The sequence below is a fragment of the Poecilia reticulata genome, chromosome 21 (genome assembly GCF_904066995.2).
Source record: "Poecilia reticulata chromosome 21, P_reticulata-male-v2, whole genome shotgun sequence".
Taxonomy (NCBI): domain Eukaryota; kingdom Metazoa; phylum Chordata; class Actinopteri; order Cyprinodontiformes; family Poeciliidae; genus Poecilia; species Poecilia reticulata.
This window is the reverse complement of record NC_088850.1, coordinates 450,444-476,285: the sequence shown is the minus strand read 5'-3', so window position 1 is coordinate 476,285 and position 25,842 is coordinate 450,444. Positions and strand designations below refer to the sequence as shown.

Below are 25,842 nucleotides of genomic sequence, written 5' to 3'. Positions count from 1 at the left end.
GGGACTTCATGAAACGGAAACCTTAAAAATTTCTGTCAAAGTTTGAAGTTGTAAGTTTGTGTGGAAATTTAGAAATATGCAGATTATTGAATTTATTTAAAAAATATATAAAAATAATGATATTGTGTAAATCCAGTGGTGATGATGACTATAAAACAATAATGCCCATTATTATCCTTTTCTATCCAATAAATACTATTGTTGAGAGACTTCCGTCCACTGGGGGCGCTGCAGGCGCTGTCGCTTCAAACCGCAACCGGAAGTGGTGGATTTGACCCGGAGAAAGTTCGCAAAGCTGCTTCTATAACAGCATGTAGCAGCAGCTTTGGAGCGCAGCAGAACCCAGAACCGGAACCGAAGTTCACCCCTGGTGCTTTTTAACCTTTTAGGATTTTATAAACCGACACAAAAAAGTCTGCAGATATGGGAGTTCCGGCTTTTTTCCGCTGGCTGAGCCGGAAGTACCCGTCGATAATCGTCCACTGTGTGGAGGAGAAGGTGAGCTAGCATCGTTAGCACGGAGAACAACCCGGGTTGGCTTCACGTACCAGCTTCGAGACATAATTAAACAGCTTTTAACGTTCATGAACCTGTTTAAACCAGGAGAAGGAGACATGTTGAGGGAAATATCCCGGGTTATCCTCCAGCTTCAGTCTGAAAACAGTAAGCAGCAGCTGCGGTAGCTGTGTTTACGCATCAACGTGTCCGGTTCCCCTGGAACAGGCGGGTTTCCCGGAGCTCCTCAGCAGAAATGAGCTCTGGTGTTTCAGGACGACCAGCCGCCTTCTCATGGTCCTGCATCCCAGTGAAACCAGTTGGTTTTTCCCACAGGGGAAGGAGTGTAACGGCGTTCGCATCCCGGTGGACACGACCAAGCCGAACCCCAACGAGGTGGAGTTTGATAACCTGTACCTGGACATGAACGGGATCATCCACCCGTGCACCCACCCGGAGGACAAGTAGGAAGCTGGTTCTGCTGCGGTCACAAATGGAAGCTTTTGGCTTCAGGGTGAAAAAGTAAAGATGTTTCTGGTTTTCCAGGCCCGCTCCGAAGAATGAGGACGAGATGATGGTGGCCATATTCGAGTACATCGACCGCCTGTTCAACATCGTGCGGCCCAGGCGGGTTCTCTACATGGCCATCGACGGAGTGGTGAGTCCCTCATGTCTGCATCAAGCCTCTGAGAACCGCGGTTCACGGGCCTTCTCCTGGCCGCTCCTCAGGCTCCCCGGGCCAAAATGAACCAGCAGCGCTCCCGGCGGTTCCGGGCCTCCAAGGAGGGGGCAGAGCTGACGGAGGAGAAGAGCCGCATGAGGGAGGAGATCATCCAGAGAGGTGTGTGACGTGTTTAACCTGCCTTATGGGGTCCAGAATCCGCTCCAGGTCCGGAGGAGCAGCAGTCGGCCATCATGGAAACCACTGAGGCTGTTTTCATTCGTCTGCAGGTGGCGACTAGTTGAACTCGTTGCTGCTCATGTTCTTCTTTCTGCACATAGTTATGTTTCACATGAATCAGGAATCATCAGTTTTACTTCACCAGAAATCTGGTCTGTGATGAATGAGATCACATATCTCTAAATGCCGATCAACAGATATCATGTTGTAATCAAACACCTGATGTTGATGCAAGCAGAAGAGTAGGAGGTGTTTGTTTTGGTCAGACTGATGTGGTCACCTGTGAGGTGAAGCTCCGCCCACTCTGTCTGCCTGTTGCAGGAGGATATCTTCCCCCAGAGGAGATCAAGGAGCGATTCGACAGCAACTGCATCACTCCTGTAAGTGCTGCGCCGGCCGGCAGTGATTGGTTGGTGTCTGCGGGGTTAAAGGTCACATGTTTCTGCAGGGCACAGAGTTCATGGATAACCTGGCTCAGTGTCTGCGTTACTACGTGGCGGAGCGGCTCAGCAACGACCCGGGATGGAAGAACGTGGCGGTGAGTTCCTCCTGACAGAACCGCGCTCCGGACGCGATGCCTTTCACTCCGATCCGTTTGTTCCTGTCCAGGTTTTCCTGTCTGACGCCAGCGTTCCAGGGGAGGGAGAACACAAGATCATGGATTTCATCAGGAGACAGAGAGGTGCGCTCCGAGACTTCTGCACAGAAACAGAACCTTTTCAAACCAATGTGACCGAGAGATTTACATAAAACATCACGAGACACAGAACGTTTACCAACCAGCTGAAATGCATCAGTTAAAACGACATGAAATGACGAAAATGCTAAATAAAGTTTCAAGAGCTTCATTATGGAACTAAACTAAAACTAATCCTGGCAGAAAACCAGCATTAAAACCTTTTAATCTCATTTAATGTAGTTTTTATATTTAGTAGCAGAAAAAACACCAGGAGATTTTCACACAGACTAACGCGGCGCCTCCTCCACAGCTCAGCCCAACCACGACCCCAACACACACCACTGCCTGTGCGGCGCCGACGGTAAGACCTCCCTCCCTCTCTGCTGACCTGGTTCCGGTCCCGGTTCTACTGCGGTTCTGCTCTGTTCCCCAGCTGACCTCATCATGCTGGGCCTGGCCACCCATGAGCCAAACTTCACCATCATCAGGGAGGAGTTCAAGCCCAACAAGCCGCGGCCGTGTTCGCTGTGCGGCCAGACGGGCCACGAGATGAAGGACTGCCAGGGCGTGGCGCGCCAGAAGCAGGGGGAGGTCGGCGTCGTTCTTCTTCATGTTTAAAATCCATTTAAATGTTTTACATGGTGGTAAAAGTGAATCCGTCTCTCCTTCAGCATGATGAGTTCGCCGGCTCCATGCCTGCAGCCGAGCAGGAGTTCATCTTCATCAGGCTCTGCGTCCTGAGGGAGGTCCGTCACTCTTCATCACTCCGGCCCAGTTCAGGTTCTGTAGCTGGTGTCAGATAAACATGGAGGATCCTTGTGTGTGTTGTGGTCAGTACCTGTCCAGAGAGCTGACCATGGCCAGCCTGCCCTTCCCCTTCGACTTTGAGCGGAGCGTGGACGACTGGGTCTTCATGTGCTTCTTTGTGGGGAACGACTTCCTGCCTCACCTGCCGTCCCTGGAGATCAGGTGAGTCTGCAGCAAGATGAGCTGCTTTCCTCACCGGACAATCATTGGAATAATTATTTAATCCCTGCTGACGAGGCAAACGCCTCTATAAAACTGTAGAAATGAGCAAAAGATTCAGCAGCTTCAGTTCATTTTAATCATTTCTCTGTTTATCAGATGGTTTAACTGCAGATCAGTTCAAGTTTAATAAAAACCTCAACACGAGTCTGAGGGCAGCAGGCGGCCTGTGGTTGCAGTGAGAAGGTTCTGATCACAGCGGTTCTGGTTCTGATTGCAGCGGTTCTGATCGCAGCGGTTCTGATCGCAGCGGTTCTGATTCTGATTGCAGCGGTTCTGATTCTGATTGCAGCGGTTCTGATCGCAGCGGTTCTGATTGCAGCGGCGCTCCGTGTTTCAGGTCCGAAGCGGTTCTGGTTCAGACGAGGTTCCAGTTAATCAGCTAATCCTGGCTGATCCTCTGAATGAGCGCTGGCATTTTAATCACGATCCATAATTAGCATTTTAAATCAGCGCCTCGGTTCTGCTGCTCTCTGGCTCGGTTCTGCTGCTGCTCTCTGGCTCGGTTCTGCTGCTGCTCTGGCCCGGTTCTGCTGCTGCTGCAGAGGTTTTGAGCTGAAAAGGTTCAGAAATGAGACTTTTTGATTGTGGAAACATTTTAAACACGTTTGACGTTCAACTCTGGAGGTTTTCTGATGAATCCAGTAAAACTGAATGATCTGAAGCAGAAACACGGACCGGACCGGACCGGACCGGACCGGGTTTCCACATGAACTTTAAAAGCCTGGAAAACTATGGCATCGCTAGCTAAACCGTTAGCTGTGCTGACCTTAAAGCAGTGATCATAAGCTGTAGTGTGGCTAACGCTAAAGCTCTAAATCAACATGATGGTCAGCAGAGGCTAATGCTAAAGCGCTATGCTATCACAGTATGTAGCACAAGCTAAATGTTAAAGAATTATACCAGCACTGTAGTTGGTGGAGGCTAATGCTAAAACTGTTAACATGCTAACACATGTGCTACAACATGGCACATCGCCCCCTGCAGGGCTGTATTTGTCATTCCTGTAGGTTTGATCCTCAGGAAATGGTTCTTCAGAACAAACCTCTGCTGCTGATTTAGCCTAGCTCACCACAGGACATCAGCAGACCTCCACACAGTGATGCATTCTGGGTACAGAGTAAACGCCAGCGGCTGCAGCAAATCACAGGTGGAGAATGTAAGAGGAAACAGAACTGCTACCTAAATGGACTTCAGAATAAGAGCATGAACTTGAACAGTTCAAAATCTGAATGAATCGGACCAATAAGAAAACTGCTGGTTCTGGTCCAGTTCTGATCATCTGAGGTTCCCAGATGATCTGAAATCTGTAATAATCGGCTTCTGTCCAGTTCCGGTTAATAAATCTTCCTCCCCTGTCGTCCCCACAGAGAGGGCGCCATCGACCGGCTGGTCAACATCTACAAGGACGTGGTGCACAAGACCGGAGTGAGCATCCGACCCGGTCCGGTCAGACCCGGTCCGGTTGATCTGTCTCTGACCTCGGGTTCTTCTGCAGGGCTACCTGACACAGAACGGGTTCGTGAACCTGGAGCGGGTGGAGATGATCATGCAGGCGGTGGGCGTGGCCGAGGATAACATCTTCAAGAAGCGCAAAGAGGACGATGTGAGACGCTGCAGGACGGAGGAGCCGCGCTCTGGAGCAGCGCTCTGCCGCCGCGCTCTGGAGCCGCGCTCTGCCGCCGCGCTCTGGAGCCGCGCTCTGGAGCCGCGCTCTGCCGCCGCGCTCTGGAGCCGCGCTCTGTCGCCGCGCTCTGGAGCCGCGCTCTGGAGCCGCGCTCTGGAGCCGCGCTCTGGAGCCGCGCTCTGCCGCCGCGCTCTGCCGCCGCGCTCTGCCGCCGCGCTCTGCCGCCGCGCTCTGGAGCCGCGCTCTGTCGCCGCACTCTGGAGCCGCGCTCTGGAGCCGCGCTCTGGAGCCGCGCTCTGCCGCCGCGCTCTGGAGCCGCGCTCTGGAGCCGCGCTCTGCCGCCGCGCTCTGCCGCCGCGCTCTGCCGCCGCGCTCTGGAGCCGCGCTCTGGAGCCGCGCTCTGTCGCCGCACTCTGGAGCCGCGCTCTGGAGCCGCGCTCTGCCGCCGCGCTCTGCCGCCGCGCTCTGGAGCCGCGCTCTGGAGCAGCGCTCTGCCGCCGCGCTCTGGAGCAGCGCTCTGCCGCCGCGCTCTGGAGCCGCGCTCTGGAGCCGCGCTCTGGAGCCGCGCTCTGTCGCCGCACTCTGGAGCCGCGCTCTGGAGCCGCGCTCTGCCGCCGCGCTCTGGAGCCGCGCTCTGGAGCAGCGCTCTGCCGCCGCGCTCTGGAGCCGCGCTCTGGAGCCGCGCTCTGGAGCAGCGCTCTGCCGCCGCGCTCTGGAGCAGCGCTCTGCCGCAGCGCTCTGCCGCCGCACTCTGGAGCCGCGCTCTGGAGCCGCGCTCTGTCGCCGCACTCTGGAGCCGCGCTCTGGAGCCGCGCTCTGCCGCCGCGCTCTGGAGCCGCGCTCTGGAGCAGCGCTCTGCCGCCGCGCTCTGGAGCCGCGCTCTGGAGCCGCGCTCTGAGCGCTCTGCCGCCGCGCTCTGGAGCAGCGCTCTGCCGCCGCACTCTGGAGCCGCGCTCTGGAGCCGCGCTCTGGAGCAGCGCTCTGCCGCCGCGCTCTGGAGCAGCGCTCTGCCGCCGCGCTCTGGAGCCGCGCTCTGGAGCCGCGCTCTGTCGCCGCACTCTGGAGCCGCGCTCTGGAGCCGCGCTCTGCCGCCGCGCTCTGCCGCCGCGCTCTGGAGCCGCGCTCTGGAGCAGCGCTCTGCCGCCGCGCTCTGGAGCCGCGCTCTGGAGCCGCGCTCTGCCGCCGCGCTCTGGAGCCGCGCTCTGGAGCCGCGCTCTGCCGCCGCGCTCTGGAGCCGCGCTCTGCCGCCGCGCTCTGGAGCCGCTCTCTGGAGCCGCGCTCTGGAGCCGCTCTCTGGAGCCGCGCTCTGCCGCCGCGCTCTGGAGCCGCGCTCTGCCGCCGCGCTCTGGAGCCGCTCTCTGGAGCCGCGCTCTGGAGCCGCGCTCTGCCGCCGCGCTCTGGAGCCGCTCTCTGGAGCCGCGCTCTGGAGCCGCTCTCTGGAGCCGCGCTCTGGAGCCGCTCTCTGGAGCCGCTCTCTGGAGCCGCGCTCTGCCGCCGCGCTCTGGAGCCGCTCTCTGGAGCCGCTCTCTGGAGCCGCGCTCTGCCGCCGCGCTCTGGAGCCGCGCTCTGGAGCCGCGCTCTGGAGCCGCTCTCTGGAGCCGCGCTCTGCCGCCGCGCTCTGGAGCCGCGCTCTGGAGCCGCGCTCTGTCGCCGCACTCTGGAGCCGCGCTCTGGAGCCGCGCTCTGCCGCCGCGCTCTGGAGCCGCGCTCTGGAGCAGCGCTCTGCCGCCGCGCTCTGGAGCCGCGCTCTGGAGCCGCGCTCTGCCGCCGCGCTCTGCCGCCGCGCTCTGCCGCCGCGCTCTGCCGCCGCGCTCTGCCGCCGCGCTCTGGAGCCGCGCTCTGTCGCCGCACTCTGGAGCCGCGCTCTGGAGCCGCGCTCTGCCGCCGCGCTCTGGAGCCGCGCTCTGGAGCCGCGCTCTGGAGCCGCGCTCTGCCGCCGCGCTCTGCCGCCGCGCTCTGCCGCCGCGCTCTGGAGCCGCGCTCTGGAGCCGCGCTCTGTCGCCGCACTCTGGAGCCGCGCTCTGGAGCCGCGCTCTGCCGCCGCGCTCTGCCGCCGCGCTCTGGAGCAGCGCTCTGCCGCAGCGCTCTGCCGCCGCACTCTGGAGCCGCGCTCTGGAGCCGCGCTCTGGAGCCGCGCTCTGGAGCCGCGCTCTGGAGCCGCGCTCTGTCGCCGCACTCTGGAGCCGCGCTCTGGAGCCGCGCTCTGCCGCCGCGCTCTGGAGCCGCGCTCTGGAGCAGCGCTCTGCCGCCGCGCTCTGGAGCCGCGCTCTGGAGCAGCGCTCTGCCGCCGCGCTCTGGAGCAGCGCTCTGCCGCCGCACTCTGGAGCCGCGCTCTGGAGCCGCGCTCTGTCGCCGCACTCTGGAGCCGCGCTCTGGAGCCGCGCTCTGCCGCCGCGCTCTGGAGCCGCGCTCTGGAGCAGCGCTCTGCCGCCGCGCTCTGGAGCCGCGCTCTGGAGCCGCGCTCTGGAGCAGCGCTCTGCCGCCGCGCTCTGGAGCAGCGCTCTGCCGCCGCACTCTGGAGCCGCGCTCTGGAGCCGCGCTCTGGAGCAGCGCTCTGCCGCCGCGCTCTGGAGCAGCGCTCTGCCGCCGCGCTCTGGAGCCGCGCTCTGTCGCCGCACTCTGGAGCCGCGCTCTGGAGCCGCGCTCTGCCGCCGCGCTCTGCCGCCGCGCTCTGGAGCCGCGCTCTGGAGCAGCGCTCTGCCGCCGCGCTCTGGAGCCGCGCTCTGGAGCCGCGCTCTGCCGCCGCGCTCTGGAGCCGCGCTCTGGAGCCGCGCTCTGCCGCCGCGCTCTGGAGCCGCGCTCTGCCGCCGCGCTCTGGAGCCGCTCTCTGGAGCCGCGCTCTGGAGCCGCTCTCTGGAGCCGCGCTCTGCCGCCGCGCTCTGGAGCCGCGCTCTGCCGCCGCGCTCTGGAGCCGCTCTCTGGAGCCGCGCTCTGGAGCCGCGCTCTGCCGCCGCGCTCTGGAGCCGCTCTCTGGAGCCGCGCTCTGGAGCCGCGCTCTGGAGCCGCTCTCTGGAGCCGCTCTCTGGAGCCGCGCTCTGCCGCCGCGCTCTGGAGCCGCGCTCTGGAGCCGCTCTCTGGAGCCGCGCTCTGCCGCCGCGCTCTGGAGCCGCGCTCTGTCGCCGCACTCTGGAGCCGCGCTCTGCCGCCGCGCTCTGGAGCCGCGCTCTGGAGCAGCGCTCTGCCGCCGCGCTCTGGAGCCGCGCTCTGGAGCCGCGCTCTGCCGCCGCGCTCTGGAGCCGCGCTCTGCCGCCGCGCTCTGCCGCCGCGCTCTGCCGCCGCGCTCTGGAGCCGCGCTCTGTCGCCGCACTCTGGAGCCGCGCTCTGGAGCCGCGCTCTGGAGCCGCGCTCTGGAGCCGCGCTCTGCCGCCGCGCTCTGGAGCCGCGCTCTGGAGCCGCGCTCTGCCGCCGCGCTCTGCCGCCGCGCTCTGCCGCCGCGCTCTGGAGCCGCGCTCTGGAGCCGCGCTCTGTCGCCGCACTCTGGAGCCGCGCTCTGGAGCCGCGCTCTGCCGCCGCGCTCTGCCGCCGCGCTCTGGAGCCGCGCTCTGGAGCAGCGCTCTGCCGCCGCGCTCTGGAGCAGCGCTCTGCCGCCGCGCTCTGGAGCCGCGCTCTGGAGCCGCGCTCTGGAGCCACGCTCTGTCGCCGCACTCTGGAGCCGCGCTCTGGAGCCGCGCTCTGCCGCCGCGCTCTGGAGCCGCGCTCTGGAGCAGCGCTCTGCCGCCGCGCTCTGGAGCCGCGCTCTGGAGCCGCGCTCTGGAGCCGCGCTCTGGAGCAGCGCTCTGCCGCCGCGCTCTGGAGCAGCGCTCTGCCGCCGCACTCTGGAGCCGCGCTCTGGAGCCGCGCTCTGTCGCCGCACTCTGGAGCCGCGCTCTGGAGCCGCGCTCTGCCGCCGCGCTCTGGAGCCGCGCTCTGGAGCAGCGCTCTGCCGCCGCGCTCTGGAGCCGCGCTCTGGAGCCGCGCTCTGGAGCCGCGCTCTGGAGCAGCGCTCTGCCGCCGCGCTCTGGAGCAGCGCTCTGCCGCCGCACTCTGGAGCCGCGCTCTGGAGCCGCGCTCTGTCGCCGCACTCTGGAGCCGCGCTCTGGAGCCGCGCTCTGCCGCCGCGCTCTGGAGCCGCGCTCTGGAGCAGCGCTCTGCCGCCGCACTCTGGAGCCGCGCTCTGGAGCCGCGCTCTGGAGCAGCGCTCTGCCGCCGCGCTCTGGAGCAGCGCTCTGTCGCCGCACTCTGGAGCCGCGCTCTGCCGCCGCGCTCTGCCGCCGCGCTCTGGAGCCGCGCTCTGGAGCCGCGCTCTGGAGCAGCGCTCTGCCGCCGCGCTCTGGAGCCGCGCTCTGGAGCCGCGCTCTGCCGCCGCGCTCTGGAGCCGCGCTCTGCCGCCGCGCTCTGGAGCCGCTCTCTGGAGCCGCGCTCTGGAGCCGCGCTCTGGAGCCGCTCTCTGGAGCCGCTCTCTGGAGCCGCGCTCTGCCGCCGCGCTCTGGAGCCGCGCTCTGGAGCCGCTCTCTGGAGCCGCGCTCTGCCGCCGCGCTCTGGAGCCGCGCTCTGGAGCCGCGCTCTGTCGCCGCACTCTGGAGCCGCGCTCTGCCGCCGCGCTCTGGAGCCGCGCTCTGCCGCCGCGCTCTGGAGCCGCGCTCTGGAGCCGCGCTCTGCCGCCGCGCTCTGCCGCCGCGCTCTGCCGCCGCGCTCTGCCGCCGCGCTCTGCCGCCGCGCTCTGGAGCCGCGCTCTGTCGCCGCACTCTGGAGCCGCGCTCTGGAGCCGCGCTCTGGAGCCGCGCTCTGCCGCCGCGCTCTGGAGCCGCGCTCTGGAGCCGCGCTCTGGAGCCGCGCTCTGCCGCCGCGCTCTGCCGCCGCGCTCTGCCGCCGCGCTCTGGAGCCGCGCTCTGGAGCCGCGCTCTGTCGCCGCACTCTGGAGCCGCGCTCTGGAGCCGCGCTCTGCCGCCGCGCTCTGCCGCCGCGCTCTGGAGCCGCGCTCTGGAGCAGCGCTCTGCCGCCGCGCTCTGGAGCAGCGCTCTGCCGCCGCGCTCTGGAGCCGCGCTCTGGAGCCGCGCTCTGGAGCCGCGCTCTGTCGCCGCACTCTGGAGCCGCGCTCTGGAGCCGCGCTCTGCCGCCGCGCTCTGGAGCCGCGCTCTGGAGCAGCGCTCTGCCGCCGCGCTCTGGAGCCGCGCTCTGGAGCCGCGCTCTGGAGCCGCGCTCTGGAGCAGCGCTCTGCCGCCGCGCTCTGGAGCAGCGCTCTGCCGCCGCACTCTGGAGCCGCGCTCTGGAGCCGCGCTCTGTCGCCGCACTCTGGAGCCGCGCTCTGGAGCCGCGCTCTGCCGCCGCGCTCTGGAGCCGCGCTCTGGAGCAGCGCTCTGCCGCCGCGCTCTGGAGCCGCGCTCTGGAGCCGCGCTCTGGAGCAGCGCTCTGCCGCCGCGCTCTGGAGCAGCGCTCTGCCGCCGCACTCTGGAGCCGCGCTCTGGAGCCGCGCTCTGGAGCCGCGCTCTGTCGCCGCACTCTGGAGCCGCGCTCTGGAGCCGCGCTCTGCCGCCGCGCTCTGGAGCCGCGCTCTGGAGCAGCGCTCTGCCGCCGCGCTCTGGAGCCGCGCTCTGGAGCCGCGCTCTGGAGCAGCGCTCTGCCGCCGCGCTCTGGAGCAGCGCTCTGCCGCCGCACTCTGGAGCCGCGCTCTGGAGCAGCGCTCTGCCGCCGCGCTCTGGAGCAGCGCTCTGCCGCCGCGCTCTGGAGCCGCGCTCTGTCGCCGCACTCTGGAGCCGCGCTCTGGAGCCGCGCTCTGCCGCCGCGCTCTGGAGCCGCGCTCTGGAGCCGCGCTCTGGAGCAGCGCTCTGCCGCCGCGCTCTGGAGCCGCGCTCTGGAGCCGCGCTCTGCCGCCGCGCTCTGGAGCCGCGCTCTGGAGCCGCGCTCTGGAGCCGCGCTCTGCCGCCGCGCTCTGGAGCCGCGCTCTGCCGCCGCGCTCTGGAGCCGCTCTCTGGAGCCGCGCTCTGGAGCCGCTCTCTGGAGCCGCGCTCTGCCGCCGCGCTCTGGAGCCGCGCTCTGCCGCCGCGCTCTGGAGCCGCTCTCTGGAGCCGCGCTCTGGAGCCGCGCTCTGCCGCCGCGCTCTGGAGCCGCTCTCTGGAGCCGCGCTCTGGAGCCGCGCTCTGGAGCCGCTCTCTGGAGCCGCTCTCTGGAGCCGCGCTCTGGAGCCGCTCTCTGGAGCCGCTCTCTGGAGCCGCGCTCTGCCGCCGCGCTCTGGAGCCGCTCTCTGGAGCCGCTCTCTGGAGCCGCGCTCTGCCGCCGCGCTCTGGAGCCGCGCTCTGGAGCCGCGCTCTGGAGCCGCTCTCTGGAGCCGCGCTCTGCCGCCGCGCTCTGGAGCCGCGCTCTGCCGCCGCGCTCTGGAGCCGCGCTCTGGAGCCGCGCTCTGCCGCCGCGCTCTGGAGCCGCGCTCTGCCGCCGCGCTCTGGAGCCGCTCTCTGGAGCCGCTCTCTGGAGCCGCTCTCTGGAGCCGCGCTCTGGAGCCGCGCTCTGGAGCCGCGCTCTGGAGCCGCGCTCTGCCGCCGCGCTCTGGAGCCGCGCTCTGCCGCCGCGCTCTGCCGCCGCGCTCTGCCGCCGCGCTCTGGAGCCGCGCTCTGTCGCCGCACTCTGGAGCCGCGCTCTGGAGCCGCGCTCTGGAGCCGCGCTCTGGAGCCGCGCTCTGCCGCCGCGCTCTGGAGCCGCGCTCTGGAGCCGCGCTCTGCCGCCGCGCTCTGCCGCCGCGCTCTGGAGCCGCGCTCTGGAGCCGCGCTCTGGAGCCGCGCTCTGCCGCCGCGCTCTGGAGCCGCGCTCTGGAGCCGCGCTCTGGAGCCGCGCTCTGCCGCCGCGCTCTGGAGCCGCGCTCTGCCGCCGCGCTCTGGAGCCGCGCTCTGGAGCCGCGCTCTGGAGCCGCGCTCTGGAGCCGCGCTCTGCCGCCGCGCTCTGCCGCCGCGCTCTGGAGCCGCGCTCTGCCGCCGCGCTCTGGAGCAGCGACAGAGCGCGGCTCCTCTAAACCTCCTCTTTCTTCCTGCAGGAGAACTTCAAGAGGAGAAACAAGGAGAAACGGAAGAGGATGAAGGTGAGTCCAGCTGCTGGTCCCGACCTCTGACCCGTCCTCTGGGTGCCTCATGGCGTTTTCTCCTCCCACAGGCCGAGCAGCAGGGTCCGGCCTTTATGACCTCGGGTCAGTTCGCCCCCCAGGCCCTGGGCAGGAGGGACCGTCCTGAGCCGGTCCACAACGCCCGCTACCAGGCCTACGACATGAGGATGCAGTCGGTCGAGCAGCACAACAAGGTAGCAATCAGCTCATGTTCAGGTAGCAATTAGCTAATGTTCGGGTAGCAATCAGCTCATGTAAAGGGAAGCGATTAGCTCACGTTCAGGTAGCAATCAGCTCATGTTCAGCTAGAGATTAGCTAATGTTCAGCTAGCAATTAGCTAATGTTCAGGTAGCGATTAGCTCACATTCAGCTAGCGATTAGCTCACGTTCAGCTAGCGATTAGCTCACGTTCAGCTAGCGATTAGCTCACGTTCAGCTAGCGATCAGCTCACGTTCAGCTAGCGATTAGCTCACGTTCAGCTAGCGATTAGCTCACGTTCAGCTAGCGATCAGCTCATGTTCAGCTAGCGTTCAGCTCATGTTCAGCTAGCGTTCAGCTAATATTCAGCTAGCGTTCAGCTAGTGATCAGCTCATGTTCAGCTAGCGATCAGCTCACGTTCAGCTAGCGTTCAGCTAGCGATCAGCTCATGTTCAGCTAGCGTTCAGCTAGCGATCAGCTCATGTTCAGCTAGCGATCATTTAGCGGTCAGGTAGTAATCGGATGTCTGGTTTCTCCTGCAGGATGCAGCTCAGTCCCTGAAGTCCATGATGAGGAACGGAGGCAGGGTGTGTGGACTCTCTCTCTCTCTCTCTCTCTCTCTCTCTCTCTTTACATCTTTAGAATATTTTTTATACATTTGAACTCAAAGGGAAGCATGAATATTTTATCATTTTCAGGAACCCTCAGTAGTTTCTAGAACAGCTGGTTCTGGAGCAGCTCTGCCACAGGCCTCAGTAAATAATCATTTATATTTTTGCCATAACCGACTGACTGCAGCTGTTTGTGGGTTTTGTTGCCCTGCTCAGTCGTCTGCAGGCGTGAGCGACGGCGCAGACCGAGGAGTCAAAAGGAAACCTGAGGACAGCGACAGCGAGCCGGAGCCCGAAGACAACGTCAGGTCAGGCGATTACCATCACTCTGTTTGACTGCAAACCGGGTCAGAACCACGAACCGGGTCAGAACCAGACACTGCTTCAGTCACAACTCCTGAATATCTGCCTTGAAAACATCACAACTGCTTCTAAGCTAAACTTTGAACTGATTCCACTCCTGAATCGGATCAGCTGCAGGCACTGAACCCTCCCCAGTGCTCCCAGTGCTCCCAGTGCTCTGCTTCCCTCCCAGCCTGATTAATATGGAAATCAGGAACGTGGCAGTAAATTCCTCAGTGATGCTCTCGTCAAAGCTCCTAAATCCACCGAGATAATTGGCATTCATGATGCCCCCCCACCACTTACACACTTACCCCCTTATGTGTGTAAATGTGTGTGTCCCTGTGTGTGTCCGTGTGTGTAAGTGTGTGTGTGTAAGTGTGTGTCCGTCCCTGTGTGTGTCCGTGTGTGTAAGTGTGTGTGTGTGTGTGTGTGTCCGTCCCTGTGTGTGTCCGTGTGTGTAAGTGTGTGCGTGTGTGTAAGTGTGTGTGTGTGTGTTGCTGCAGGCTGTGGGAGGACGGCTGGAAGCAGAGGTACTATAAGACCAAGTTCGACGTGGACGTGTCTGACGACGGCTTCAGGAAGAAGGTGGTGCGCTCCTACGTGGAGGGGCTGTGCTGGGTGCTGCGCTACTACTACCAGGTAATCGGGATGCGCTGGCCGGTTCTGGCTGAACCGGGACCAGGACCGGACCCATCACTGGCCGGTTCTGCCTGTGCTGTGGCAGTACTTCAGCATTAACTTCCACTAAATATCATGTTAGCGTAGCGTTTCATCATTGGCTTCCACCAAGCCCAATGTTAGCATAGCGCTTTAGCATCAGCTTCCTCTACATACCATGTTGTCGTAGTGCTTTAGCGTTGGCGTAGATTTTTGTTATTAATGGTTTAGCGTTAGCATAGCTAATCTTTGAATAATGCTGTAGTGTTAGCGTAGCTAGTCTGTGTGATTAATGCTTTAGCGTTAGCGTAGCTAGTCTGGCCCTGGTTGGAGTGTGACCTTTGACCCCAGAGCTCCTCCTTAATCTCTAATGCAGCTGATGAACTCCTGTGTTGACCCGGTCCGGTTCTGCTCTTTCTGAATGTGAGTGGGAGCAGGAGTGGTGCTAACGCTGCGGCGCCGGCCCTCAGAGGTTCATCCTGGACGGATCGGCCCGGCCCGGTTCCGCTCTCTGCCTGTGGTCCCAGGGGTCGGTTCTGAAGGGCCCGGCGCCCCCCGGTGGACGGGAACGTGCCTGTCCTCTACTGCCGCAGATTATGATCAGGCACGACTCGGCCGACCCAAACCTCAGAGGACCCGGCAGAACCGTCTGAGCCAGGACACTGAAACGGATCGGAACCAAGCCTGGGCTCTGGGTCAGAACCGCTCAGAGGCGTTTAAATACTCCGTCTGGTTGCCATGGAAACGGCTCCATAACCGGCCAATTCGTTTAATCTCAAGTTTTAATTTAAAATCTGACGTGAAAAATGTTTGATGGTTTATTTAAACATTTATTAATTATAGATCCTTTCATCTTTTTAGTGGTTAAGATTTAAACATTTAACGATTATTATAAATTAATAAAATGTAAAAATCACATTTCAACTTGATTATGTTTTAATTAGTTTATTTATGGATCTGATTTATGGAGTGATCACATCTATGGATGAAACTCACTGGTTCTGGTTCTGTTGGTTCTGGTTCTGTTGGGTCGCTCTGATGCGAAGGCGGCCATTTTGCTCAGGTTGATGGGCTCAGATGGAGATCGGGTCGCTGAGCGCCGCGGCGGCTTCTTAAAGCGACGGCACCGCTAATGAAGGCCGGCTGGGATTATTCCTGGGATTATTCCTGGGATTATTCCTGGGAATAAATGGAAGTCCAAAAGCCTCTGGCCATCGCAGCTTCTGATTGGTTGGTCTGGGATCTGTTATAGATTTTATATCGATTCGAGATTCTCATCAGTTTCCTGATTACTTGGTAAAATAATTTAATCCAGATTATTGTTTATTCCTTGATGCTTCCGGGAAATTTCTTTGGTTAAACTGTTGCTGGACCTGGACCAGAACCAGTGCCAGGCCTGGTTCTGGTTCTGACCCGTTCCCTCCTGCAGGGCTGCGCCTCCTGGAAGTGGTTCTTCCCGTTCCACTACGCTCCGTTCGCCTCCGACTTCAGAGACATCCAGGAAATGTTCTCGGAGTTCGAGAAGGACACCAAACCGGTGAGGAGGTTCTGGGTGTGTCGGGTCGGGTCGGAACCGCTCGCCGGTCCGGTTCTGACCCGCTCTGCTGTTCTGTTCAGTTCAAGCCTCTGGAGCAGCTGATGGGAGTGTTTCCTGCCGCCAGTGGGAACTTCCTGCCGCCCACATGGAGGAACCTGATGATGAGCGCGGTGAGTTGGCCAGCAGGAAGTGATGCGCAGGAAGTGATGCGCAGGAAGTTACCTGTTTGACTCGCTGCTGTGCTGCAGGATTCCTCCATCATCGACTTTTACCCTGACGACTTCGCCATCGACCTGAACGGGAAGAAGTACGCCTGGCAGGGTGAGGCCACTTCCTGTCAGCATGCTGATGACATCATTATGACATCATAGCACAGCTTTCAGCAGACGGTATTTTTTCCTCCCATCCGTCTTGTTCCTGCTTCCAGGCGTGGCCCTGCTGCCGTTTGTGGATGAGCGCCGACTGAGGGGGGCTCTGGCCGACGTTTACCCCGACCTGACGCCCGACGAAGGTGAGACCAGGTCACCGCACCTGGAGGGGGGGCTCGCCTGGAGGGGGGGGGGGGGGGGGGGGCTCACCGTGAGGGGAGGGGCTCGCCTGGAGGGGAGGGTTCATCTGGAGGGGGGTGGGCTCGTCTGGAGGGGAGGGGCTCGCCTGAAGGGGAGGGTTCATCTGGAGGGGGGGGGGCTATTCTTGAGGGAGGGTGGGGCTCACCGGGAGGGAGGGGGGGCTCGTCTGAAGGGGAGGGTTCATCTGGAGGGGGGGCTATTCTGGAGGGGGGGGGGCTCACCTGGGGGGAGGGGGGGGTCGCCTGAAAAGGAGGGGCTCACCTGGAGGGGGGGACTCGTCTGGAGGGGGGGGGGCTATTCTGGGGGGGGGGGTCGCCTGAAGGGGAGGGCTCATCTGTGGGGGGGGGTCGCCTGGAGGGGGGGCTCACCTGGAGGGGGGGGTCGCCTAAAAGGGAGGGGCTCACCTGGAGGGGGGGCTCACCTGAAGGGGAGGGGCTCGTCTGTAGGGGGGGGGCTTTCCTGGGGGGGCTCGTCTGGAGGGGGGGCTCACCTGGGGTTGTCTCGGTGTTTAGTGGGGTTTAGGCGACCTCTAGTGGTGGAATGATGCTCCTGCTCCAGCCGGACTCAAACGGCTTCCTGCAGCAGGCTGTGTTGCATTATGGGATGCAGGGAACAAACATTTCCTGAAAGCGTAAAGCTGCAAATACAGGAAGTTTGTTCAAAAAGACCCGGTTCTGCTGCCTCGGACCCGTCCAGAACCCGATTCTCTTTGTGTTGCAGTGCGGAGGAACAGTCTGGGCAGCGACGTCTTGTTCCTGGGCAGATCCCACCTGCTGTTCGACTTCATCCATGAGCTGTACCGCTCAGAGACTCAGGAGGTACCAGAACCAGAACCAGAACCTGTTGTTCTGGGGTTTCTGGTGGCTCAGCAACTCTGCGTCTCTTCCAGGAGGCGCCGGTTCCGGCGGAGCTCTGCCACGGCATCCAGGGAACGCTGAACCTGGACGAGGACCCCATCCTTCCAGACGAGTAAGAACCGTAGCGGGCTAAGTTCTGCTGGAACCGACCCGGAAACCAGCTGGTTCTGTTTGTGCTCCTCAGGACGGTGAAGTCGCCTGTTCCTCTGCTCAGAGACATTTCAGTCAACAGCGCCATCAAGTGAGTCCATGATAAAAATATTCTTGTATTTAGCTACACTACTTATTAATTAGTTACATACTAATAAATGCAAATTAAGGTAATGAGTTTATGAATGAAATATAAGGTTTTATTTATTTTTGACTAAATGTGCAGCATGTTTGACCCTGGGGGGCCACCGTAACATGTCTGGCCCTGGGGGGCCACCGTAGCATGTTTGGTCCTGGGGGGCCACCGTAACATGTCTGGGGGGCCACCGTAACATGTTTGGCCCTGGGGGGCCACCGTAACATGTCTGGGGGGCCACCGTAACATGTCTGGCCCTGGGGGGCCACCGTAGCATGTTTGGCCCTGGGGGGCCACCGTAACATGTCTGGGGGGCCACCGTAGCATGTTTGACCCTGGGGGGCCACCGTAACATGTCTGGGGGCCACCGTAACATGTTTGGCCCTGGGGGGCCACCGTAGCATGTTTGGCCCTGGGGGGCCACCGTAACATGTCTGGGGGGCCACCGTAACATGTTTGGCCCTGGGGGGCCACCGTAGCATGTTTGGCCCTGGGGGGCCACCGTAACATGTCTGGGGGGCCACCGTAACATGTTTGGCCCTGGGGGGCCACCGTAGCATGTTTGGCCCTGGGGGGCCACCGTAACATGTCTGGGGGGCCACCGTAGCATGTTTGACCCTGGGGGGCCACCGTAACATGTCTGGGGGGCCACCGTAACATGTTTGGCCCTGGGGGGCCACCGTAGCATGTTTGGCCCTGGGGGGCCACCGTAACATGTCTGGGGGGCCACCGTAGCATGTTTGACCCTGGGGGGCCACCGTAGCATGTTTGGCCCTGGGGGGCCACCGTAACATGTTTGGCCCTGGGGGGCCACCGTAGCTTTTCTGGGGGGGCCACCGTAGCATGTTTGGCCCTGGGGGGCCACCGTAACATGTCTGGGGGGACCACCGTAGCATGTTTGGCCCTGGGGGGCCACCGTAGCATGTTTGGCCCTGGGGGGCCACCGTAACATGTTTGGCCCTGGGGGGCCACCGTAGCTTTTCTGGGGGGGCCACCGTAGCATGTTTGGCCCTGGGGGGCCACCGTAACATGTTTGGCCCTGGGGGGCCACCGTAGCTTTTCTGGGGGGGCCACCGTAACATGTTTGGCCCTGGGGGGCCACCGTAGCATGTTTGGCCCTGGGGGGCCACCGTAGCATGTCTGGTCCTGGGGGGCCACCGTAGCATGTCTGGTCCTGGGGGGCCACCGTAGCATGTTTGGTCCTGGGGGGCCACCGTAGCATGTTTGGCCCTGGGGGGCCACTGTAGCATGTTTGGCCCTGGGGGGCCACTGTAGACGCTCTGCTGGTTTGACTCCTTCAGACCAGTTGGATAATTTTCCTGTTAAACTGAATCGTTTCAAGCGTTCTGCGTCTAAACGTCTCTGTCCGTCCGTCCGTCCGTCCGTCCGTCCGTCCGTCCGTCTGTCCGTCCGTCCGTCCGGAGCAGACGTCCTGACCTCTGGTTTCTCTTCCTGCCAGTGTGAAGTTCCGGGATCCCCAGTTTGCTGAAGGCTTCGTGTTCAAAGCGGTTCTGCTGCCGGGAGCCAAGTGAGAACGTTTCCCTCCAGGAACCAGTGGTTCTTCTTTCTGCTGCTGGTTTTACTGGAAGCTTTACTGGAAACGGACGTTTCACATTTCATTCAGGTCCTTGTGGATTTTGACGGCACCAGTTTAACCAGTTGATCTGTTCCAGGTTGCCCAGCAAGGTGCTGAAACCAGGGGACTATGAGCGGGGGGCCCGGGGCCCCTGGAGGCCCCAGCTGGGCTTCAACCCCAACAGGCAGCAGGCCCACCTGGACCAGGCCGGCTTCCGGGCGCTGGGGTAACCATGGCAACGCTCAGAGCAGCGGGACGGAGGAGGGGCTTAGTGCTGCCAATCACCTCGTGGACCAGCTGCTAAATGTGCTAATGGTTACAGGAAAACTAGCTATGCTAACCAGCATTAGCATCCATACAGGGCGAACTAGCTGCAGTGTAGCAGCAGGTACATGGGTGTGATTGACAGCGCTAAGACCCTCCTCCTGGCTCTGATTGGTTGATTGACTGGGAGGACTGGGATGAAACATCGATGTGGTGATCATCTGAACAAATGTGTCAAAATAATTCAGTTAAATTCTGCAGCTTCAATTTCTGAGTTACAGATGAAATGAAAACCAGCAGAACCTGCATCAGCTGTGCTGCGCATCAGCGTGTCTGATGCGGCGCTGCCCCCGCCCCCCCCGGCTGGCGGGGCGCGGCCCCCATCAGCCAGCTGTGATTGCAGTCTGCAGCAGGCTGGTATTATCATCAGGGAAATGGGAATAATTGAACATCTGGACGTTTCTGTTTGGGAGATAATTAGTCAGCAATTAGGGGGGGAGGGGCAGAACCAGTAGAGTCCAGTTGGAGAGTGAGCACAGCTCAGTGGTTTACTGGTTTTACTGGTTTGTCCCCTGCAGCCACAGCCTGCCCAGAGCCCAGCAGTTCAGAGGTCAGTACAGCAACGCTGCACCGCCCAGCAGCTACCACCAGGGGAGCTACAGCCGCCACGGCAGCGGCCAGCAGCACTTCCAGCGTAAGACCCCGCCTCTGACCCGACCTCTGACCTCTGTCGCACCACACCCAACCTCCGTCTGCCGGGCTGTTACCACTGCGCTCCATTAGGGGGCAGCACCTTCCGGGAAGCTGATGGCAATGTGATGAGACGGGAAGTGACACAGCATTTATAGAGACTTTGTATAGGCCGTTTGCTGAAAGCAACGCGCTGAGTGGGAATGAAGAGGAACTGAGCAATAATTAAATATTTTCCATTAAAGATGAAAACTTCTCGGCCTATCAGAACTCCTCCAGTCTGAGCTGCAGCTGGTTCACATTCTGGACATCCAATCAGTTGATCAATAACTGATGGAGCCGCGGGACTCTGAGCCTCCGCTCCGTTTGCCTCCACACCACAGGTTAGATACTGACGGCTTCATCCTCTCCGCAGAACCTCTCCGCTAGCCGCCATTAGCAGGCTGCAGCTGCTGAGGGGGAAGCTAATTACAGAGACTGACAGCAGTCCTCTTGTCCTCTTGTCCTCTTGGAGGGACGCGATGGACAGAACGGACTCATAATTGGACTGACTGGGTGGGTGGGTGGTCCACTTCAGCTCTGCTGCTGGAGATCAACCAGAGAGAGAGAATGGGCTGCTGCTTGACCCCACACACACACACTCACACACACACACACACACACACACACACACACACACACATCAGCCTGATAAACTGACCAACCGAGTCCAGAACGTTGGAAAGGATTCATGGATTCAGCAACTTTTATTAAGAAAATCTGAAAAGTGCGGCTTGTTCCCACTTTACTTCACTTCAAACCTGGCTGCCTGATTGGTCGAAAGTTGTGATGATATCACAGCTTGATCTCTGGAGGATCTACAGAGATCCACAGCTCAGATGGGAGTTCAGCTGATCGATCACAGTTAGCATGCTAACGCCCATCACTCTGAGTTAGCATGCTAACGCCCATCACTCTGAGTTAGCATGCTAACACCCATCACTCTGAGTTAGCATGCTAACGCCCATCACTCTGAGTTAGCATGCTAACGCCCATCACTCTGAGTTAGCATGCTAACGCCCATCACTCTGAGTTAGCATGCTAACACTGATCAGTAGATGTTAGCATGATGGGTTAGCATGCTAGCAGGAGCGTGATGAATCTGGATCGTCATGGAAGCGATGATGATGGTTCTGATCCCACCAGGAAAGACCGAGCCTCAGAGTTCTGGTTCTGTGTCCATGGTGAAGCTCGGGTTTCCTGGTTCTGGAAGGTTCTACCAGCGTTCGGGTCTGGACCTTCACTGAAGCAGCTCCTGGTCCCTCTGACCCGCCTAACCCCCCCCAGCCACTCGACCCCGCCCCCCCTCTCCTGTCAACAAACGGGCCCGCTGCAGCTGGTCGTCGCCGTGGTAACCGGTTCTTTGTGCGACGCAGCCCAGGTACTTGAGGCGTCCACAATGCCGCCCGCTGAATGCTTCCCTCGTTTTCCCAACTGGAGAATGTTAATGCAGCGTTCCGGACCCAACCCCCCACCGGACCGGACCCGGCCCGACCCGACCCACTCTGAAAACCCAACGGCTGACGGCTCCAAATGTTTCTACAGTCAAACTGAATGTTGGGAATGTTCTTACAATGAAACCCAAATATTCCTGGAACCGGTCCTGATTCTGTTCTGTTCCCTGCAGATTCCAGGCAGAATGCGCCGCAGCGTCCGCCGCCGTCCTTCAGCAGCGTTCCGCCGCCGTTCCCCAGGTGAGTCCAACACTCCGGTCCTGGTTCTGATCCAGCAAACTGTGTTGCTGTCCTGAGTGACGGGAGCCGTTTGTTTTTCCAGGGAATGTTTCCGTTTAACTGTTAAAACTGCGCAATCTTCCAGGTAGTTTTGTTTTTCCTGTAAAACTGTGGCGTTCCCGGCATTCCTGTCGGTATTCCTGCCTACAGGTGTGCAGCTTCATGACTAACGCTCTCCGGTCCTGATCCGGCTCCTGGACGCAGCTTCCCGTCGCCCCGGGTCGCTCCTCATTCCCGGAGGCTGAGCGGTTTCCTTAAGCCTCTCAGGAACTCTGAGTGGGGATTAGGGAGCGGCGCTCCGATCGGAACGCCGCTCTGAGTGTGACATGGTTCAGTAATGAGGGATGGGAGCGTCTTCATTATCCGGCCGGACGCTGCGGAAGCTGAGCCGACTTGAGCCAGAACTCCAGAACCCAACAGGAAGTTCAGCTGCTCTGCGTTTCATTGAAATTCCCAGATTCAGGAATGTTTTTATAAAAACTCCATATTCAGGATTGGAAAACTGTGGTTTCAGGAAGGAAATGAAGCTGGAAAAGTTTCCCTCAGACAAGCACCACGAACCAGCGCTGTGGTTTCTGAACTCGTTTCTGCAGACGGAGGGGCGGATTGAATGATTCCTACCGTTTCAGGACCGGAGCGTTCCGAACCAGAGTTTCATCAACAGCAGGGAATAGTTTAGCTGTGCTGCTGCATTCGTCTTTCACTTCTACTGAAACTGCAGGAATATTTGGTGAAACTAAACCGCCTCTGGGAACGACGAGCTCGGAGAAATCCAGGTTTTCCTTTAAAGTGAAATAAAAGCAGATTATTTATTCCTGATTCAGTTGTTCCCGTTACTCTGGATTTCCTTACAACGTCACACACCGGCGGTAATGAGATGTTGACCTCTGACCTGCAGAGTGGCGAGATCTAAACTGCAGAGCTCCCTGCTGTAGGATCCGGTTCTGTCCGACCAGAACAAGTCCACTTACCGGACATGGCCGGAGCTAACGAGTGATCTAGCTGAAGTTCTGTAGCTAGCCGAAGCTATCAGGAGTTAACCGGAAGTAGCCGAAGCTATCGGGAGTTAACCGGAACTAGCCGAAGCTATCAGAAGTTAACCGGAACTAGCCGAAGCTATCGGGAGTTAACCGGAACTAGCCGGAGCTATCAGGAGTTAACCAAAACTAGCCGGAGCTATCAGGAGTTAACCGGAACTAGCCGGAGCTATCGGGAGTTAACCGGAGCTAGCCGAAGCTATCGGGAGTTAACCGGAGCTATCAGGAGTTAACCGGAGCTAGCCGGAGCTATCGGGAGTTAACCGGAACTAGCCGGAGCTATCGGGAGTTAACCGGAGCTAGCCGGAGCTATCGGGAGTTAACCGGAGCTATCAGGAGTTAGCCGGAGCTATCGGGAGTTAACCGGAGCTAGCCGGAGCTATCGGGAGTTAACCGGAGCTAGCCGAAGCTAACCGGCTGAACGTTGGTGTGTGCAGGCAGCAGCAGCAGCAGCAGCCGTTCCGCGGCGGGGGCCAAGGCTGGGACCGGGCCCTCCAGGCTCAGCAGTCTGCGTACCAGCAGAACCTGAGCCGCGGCGGGGTTGGACCGGGCGGCTACCAGCAGCGCTACGACCAGCGCCGGGAAGACTGGGGCGATCGCCGTGACAACCGGGGCCAGCAGCAGGTAAACATCTGGAAACCTCTGGGATCAGATGGATCCAGTTTGACTCTGGTTCTGACCCAGTTCTGCTCATCACATCCCGACGGGCCAGTCAGATCAGAACCACTTTGATTTTTCTGGATTTTCATCTTTTAAAAAACGGAAAAATCAATGTGAAACTTTAAATAAGTTTATTTAAAGTTCGGACTAAAATTAGTGATATTTTCAGATCTTTGCCGTTTGAATCTCCCTGCAGTCCGATCAGCCGAGTGGCTTCAATTTAGCGGCGCTCCAGTTTAAACTGGCAGAATCCTAGTTTGACCAAGGAAGTCCAGTTGATCAGAACCGGATCCGGACCCAGTCTGGGTTTCATCGGTGACATCAGAACCAAGTTAATCATCAATCCGTTTTCCTGCTTTTATTATCATCCAGATTTTCCCATCGGACAAAATATCTTTGGGAAGTTTTTTCCTCAACTGATCAAAATCAAAATAATCCCTCTTTTGGAATGAAAATGTTATTTTTTAAATGTGTTTAAAACGATTTAAACGGTTTTTCTGTCGTTTTAAAGGAAAATGTGATTTTTTTTCCCGGTCGGAATGAAAACGGTTTCTTTGTTTTCCAGGCCAGAGGATTCCCTCTTCCTCCTCCATCCAGACACATCGGCTGGAATAACTGAATTTTCCAGGATGGGAAATTTTTTTAATGTTTTAATTTTCTCTGTACAATATTTTGATCTTTGTAAAACCAGCTTGTAAAACGTGATGTAGAAGTTTTGTTTCTGAGAGAAAATAGTGGAATAAAACATGTTGCTGGGATTAAATGTCTTTTTTCTCATTTTATTTACATTCAGTTCATTGAGACAAAGGAAATAATTTTAAATAAAATAAAAATCCATTTTTTACATGAAATATTCCGTTTTCAAAAGGAAACAGTCATGCCTGAACGGAACCACAGCAGTTCTGGAACCAGGTTATCAGCAGACCGGACCGGTGAGCCGGAACTCAGGAATATTCCTTTAAATCCAGGAGGAAGTTCTGGTCCGGTTCGGTTTGATTTCCATCCCGCTGGAAGTCGAGTCTCTGCATGAAGGAGGTTTTACGCGCGGAAATGAAAACTGGATCATTTTCCCTGTTGCGGGGTCGGGAATGTTCTGCAGTTTTCCCGGTTCTACCAGGTTCGGCCGTACAGTAAATTGGACCCGAGCATGCTGCTGGTGTACTCGATGAGCGCCGCGTCCGTCTGCGTCAGGTTGATGTGCGGCTGCAGGCCGAGCGGCGGGCTGGGGCACAGATCCTCCGGCTGCTCTGGGGAGGACCGCTGGTTCTGGTTCTGGTTCTGGTCGGCTACCGCGTCAGCAGAGCCGGGCTGGCGGGTCCCGGTGTGGCTCGGTTCGCCCCGGCAGCTCCTCTCTGCCTTGGAGAGGAGCGGGGACCCGGCGGAGGAGCGGCGGGAGGCCGCGCTCTGGCCGCCGGCCTCCTGCTGCTGCTGGGCGGCCTTGTCCTTGGCCTGCCGCTTCAGCTTGTATCGGTGGTTCTGGAACCAGATCTTGACCTGGTTCGGGCTGAGCTGGATGAGGCCGGCCAGGTGCTCCCGCTCCGGGGCGGACAGGTACTTCTGCTGCTTGAAGCGCCGCTCCAGCTCGAACACCTGCGCCTGGGAGAAAAGGACCCGCCGCTTGCGGCGCGGCGCGGCGTGGAGCGACAGCAGCGGCTTGGCGCCGGGCTCCATGCCGGCCAGGCCGCCCACCATCCCGGGGAGGCTCACCGCGCCCGGGGCGCCCATCAGCCTGGAGACTGGGAGAGACCGAGTTAAAAACCAACCTGGAAAAACCCGCCAGTCATAAATAAAAAATATTTATAGTTAATTTTACTTTTATTCTAGTTTCTTTATTCTCTAAATAATGAAAACTTATAAACACATTTAAATGTTTATAAAATGTATTGAAAGAAAATGATCAAAATTGCAACGAAATTCGATCCTTTAAACAGATTAAAAAGTAATTTAGACTTTTATCTGCAATCCGACTAAAACTCAAAAGTTTAAAGTAAAATTCATTTTCTTTACATGAAATTATTTTTAGCTCAATTCATAAAAATGAGACTATTTTAATAAAACTAAACCCAAACTATTAAACTCAGTTTAATTCTCAGCTGCAATTCACAACAAATGTTTCAAGGTTTTTACAAAAATACAATCATTTCGATTTAATCATCCAAAAATCCAAAATGTCCCCAGCTATAAAACTAATTAAAGTAGAATAAAAGTTTAAATCTCAGCAGCCTGACTGGACACGGAACCAGTTCGCACTAAATAAATCAAGGACCGGTTCGGGCCGGACTCACTGCTCGGGTAGCGGGGCTGCGGGCCGCCGTACCAGGCGGCGGGCCCTCCGCTCCGCCCCGGCTCCGGGAGCAGCTCCCCGCCGCCGCCGAACCCCGCCGCGGCCCCGGAGAACTGCGGCACCCCGGGGGGAGCGTGGTAGGCGGGCCCGGGGCCCAGAGCTGAGGAAGAGGAGGGAGCGGGCAGGTGATGATGGTGGTGGTGGTACAGGTGGTTCTGGTTCTGGGTCCCAGGCTGCCGGTAGGCCCCCAGCGGGCCGGGCTCCATCCCTCCGAACCGGCGGTACGCCTCCTCCATCGGGCTCAGGATGTCTGTGACTGAGTACGGCGTGGACAGCTTCGGGCTCATGGACAAGCTGCGCGGTCCGGTCCGGTTCGGTTCGGTTCGGCTCTGTGCTGGATGCTGGTCCGCCTCCCTCTCGCGGGCCCCGTCCCGGTGGGGGCGGAGTGACGGAGAGGTTCGGTTCGACTCTTCAGAACTTTCTCAGATCTGCAGCAGGAAACCGCGCAGCACGTGCAGCTTTCACCTGTTCAGGTTTCAGCGACGCGGGGCGCGTGAAGAAGCGCGTGCACGAGGCGCGTTCATGTGGAAAACCACATGACGTTTCACCTGTTGCAGGGAACACTGGTCCAGATGCTCGGAACCAGAACCAGGGGTTCTGCCGCATGCAGCGGATTTTCTGCTATGGAGTGAAAATGGTCTC

At 59.6% G+C, this 25,842-nt stretch overlaps 2 protein-coding genes across 3 annotated transcripts; one reads left to right on the top strand and one right to left on the bottom strand.

Annotated features, from left to right (window-relative positions):
* The first annotated feature begins 266 nt into the window (after positions 1-266).
* xrn2 (5'-3' exoribonuclease 2) lies at positions 267-23,619 on the top strand. Of its 2 annotated transcripts, none has more exons than XM_008396956.3 (31): positions 267-498; positions 832-959; positions 1,042-1,153; positions 1,225-1,336; positions 1,718-1,776; positions 1,845-1,934; positions 2,006-2,078; positions 2,386-2,436; positions 2,509-2,666; positions 2,747-2,821; positions 2,911-3,044; positions 4,472-4,529; positions 4,600-4,707; positions 11,729-11,773; positions 11,845-11,988; positions 12,538-12,582; positions 12,823-12,914; positions 13,455-13,590; positions 15,038-15,145; positions 15,226-15,315; positions 15,394-15,466; positions 15,573-15,656; positions 16,435-16,532; positions 16,604-16,683; positions 16,756-16,812; positions 18,317-18,385; positions 18,531-18,659; positions 19,276-19,391; positions 21,054-21,120; positions 22,634-22,820; positions 23,422-23,619. In XM_008396956.3, exons 1-31 carry the CDS (start codon positions 424-426, stop codon positions 23,473-23,475), a joined length of 2,907 nt encoding a protein of 968 aa, XP_008395178.2. In that variant the 5' UTR covers positions 267-423; the 3' UTR covers positions 23,476-23,619. The 2 variants fall into 2 exon arrangements, with proteins under 2 accessions (XP_008395178.2, XP_081458477.1); XM_081602351.1 differs by having other exon boundaries at positions 21,054-21,121; positions 22,641-22,820.
* nkx2.4b (NK2 homeobox 4b) lies at positions 23,620-25,842 on the bottom strand. The gene is made up of 2 exons (XM_017302092.2): positions 25,142-25,842; positions 23,620-24,592 (listed from the first exon to the last, which is right to left on the bottom strand). The coding sequence occupies exons 1-2, from the start codon at positions 25,485-25,487 to the stop codon at positions 23,967-23,969; spliced, it is 972 nt and encodes a 323-aa protein (XP_017157581.2). The 5' UTR covers positions 25,488-25,842; the 3' UTR covers positions 23,620-23,966.

Coding starts and splice junctions, on each gene's coding strand:
- xrn2 (XM_008396956.3), top strand. CDS start 424: ATGGGAGTTCCGGCTTTTTTCCGCTGGCTGAGCCGGAAGTACCCGTCG. Junction 499..831: donor TCCACTGTGTGGAGGAGAAG/GTGAGCTAGCAT, acceptor TTTTTCCCACAG/GGGAAGGAGTGTAACGGCGT. Junction 13,591..15,037: donor TGCTGCGCTACTACTACCAG/GTAATCGGGATG, acceptor TCCCTCCTGCAG/GGCTGCGCCTCCTGGAAGTG.
- nkx2.4b (XM_017302092.2), bottom strand. CDS start 25,487: ATGAGCCCGAAGCTGTCCACGCCGTACTCAGTCACAGACATCCTGAGC. Junction 24,593..25,141: donor GCAGCCCCGCTACCCGAGCA/GTGAGTCCGGCC, acceptor GGTCTCTCCCAG/TCTCCAGGCTGATGGGCGCC.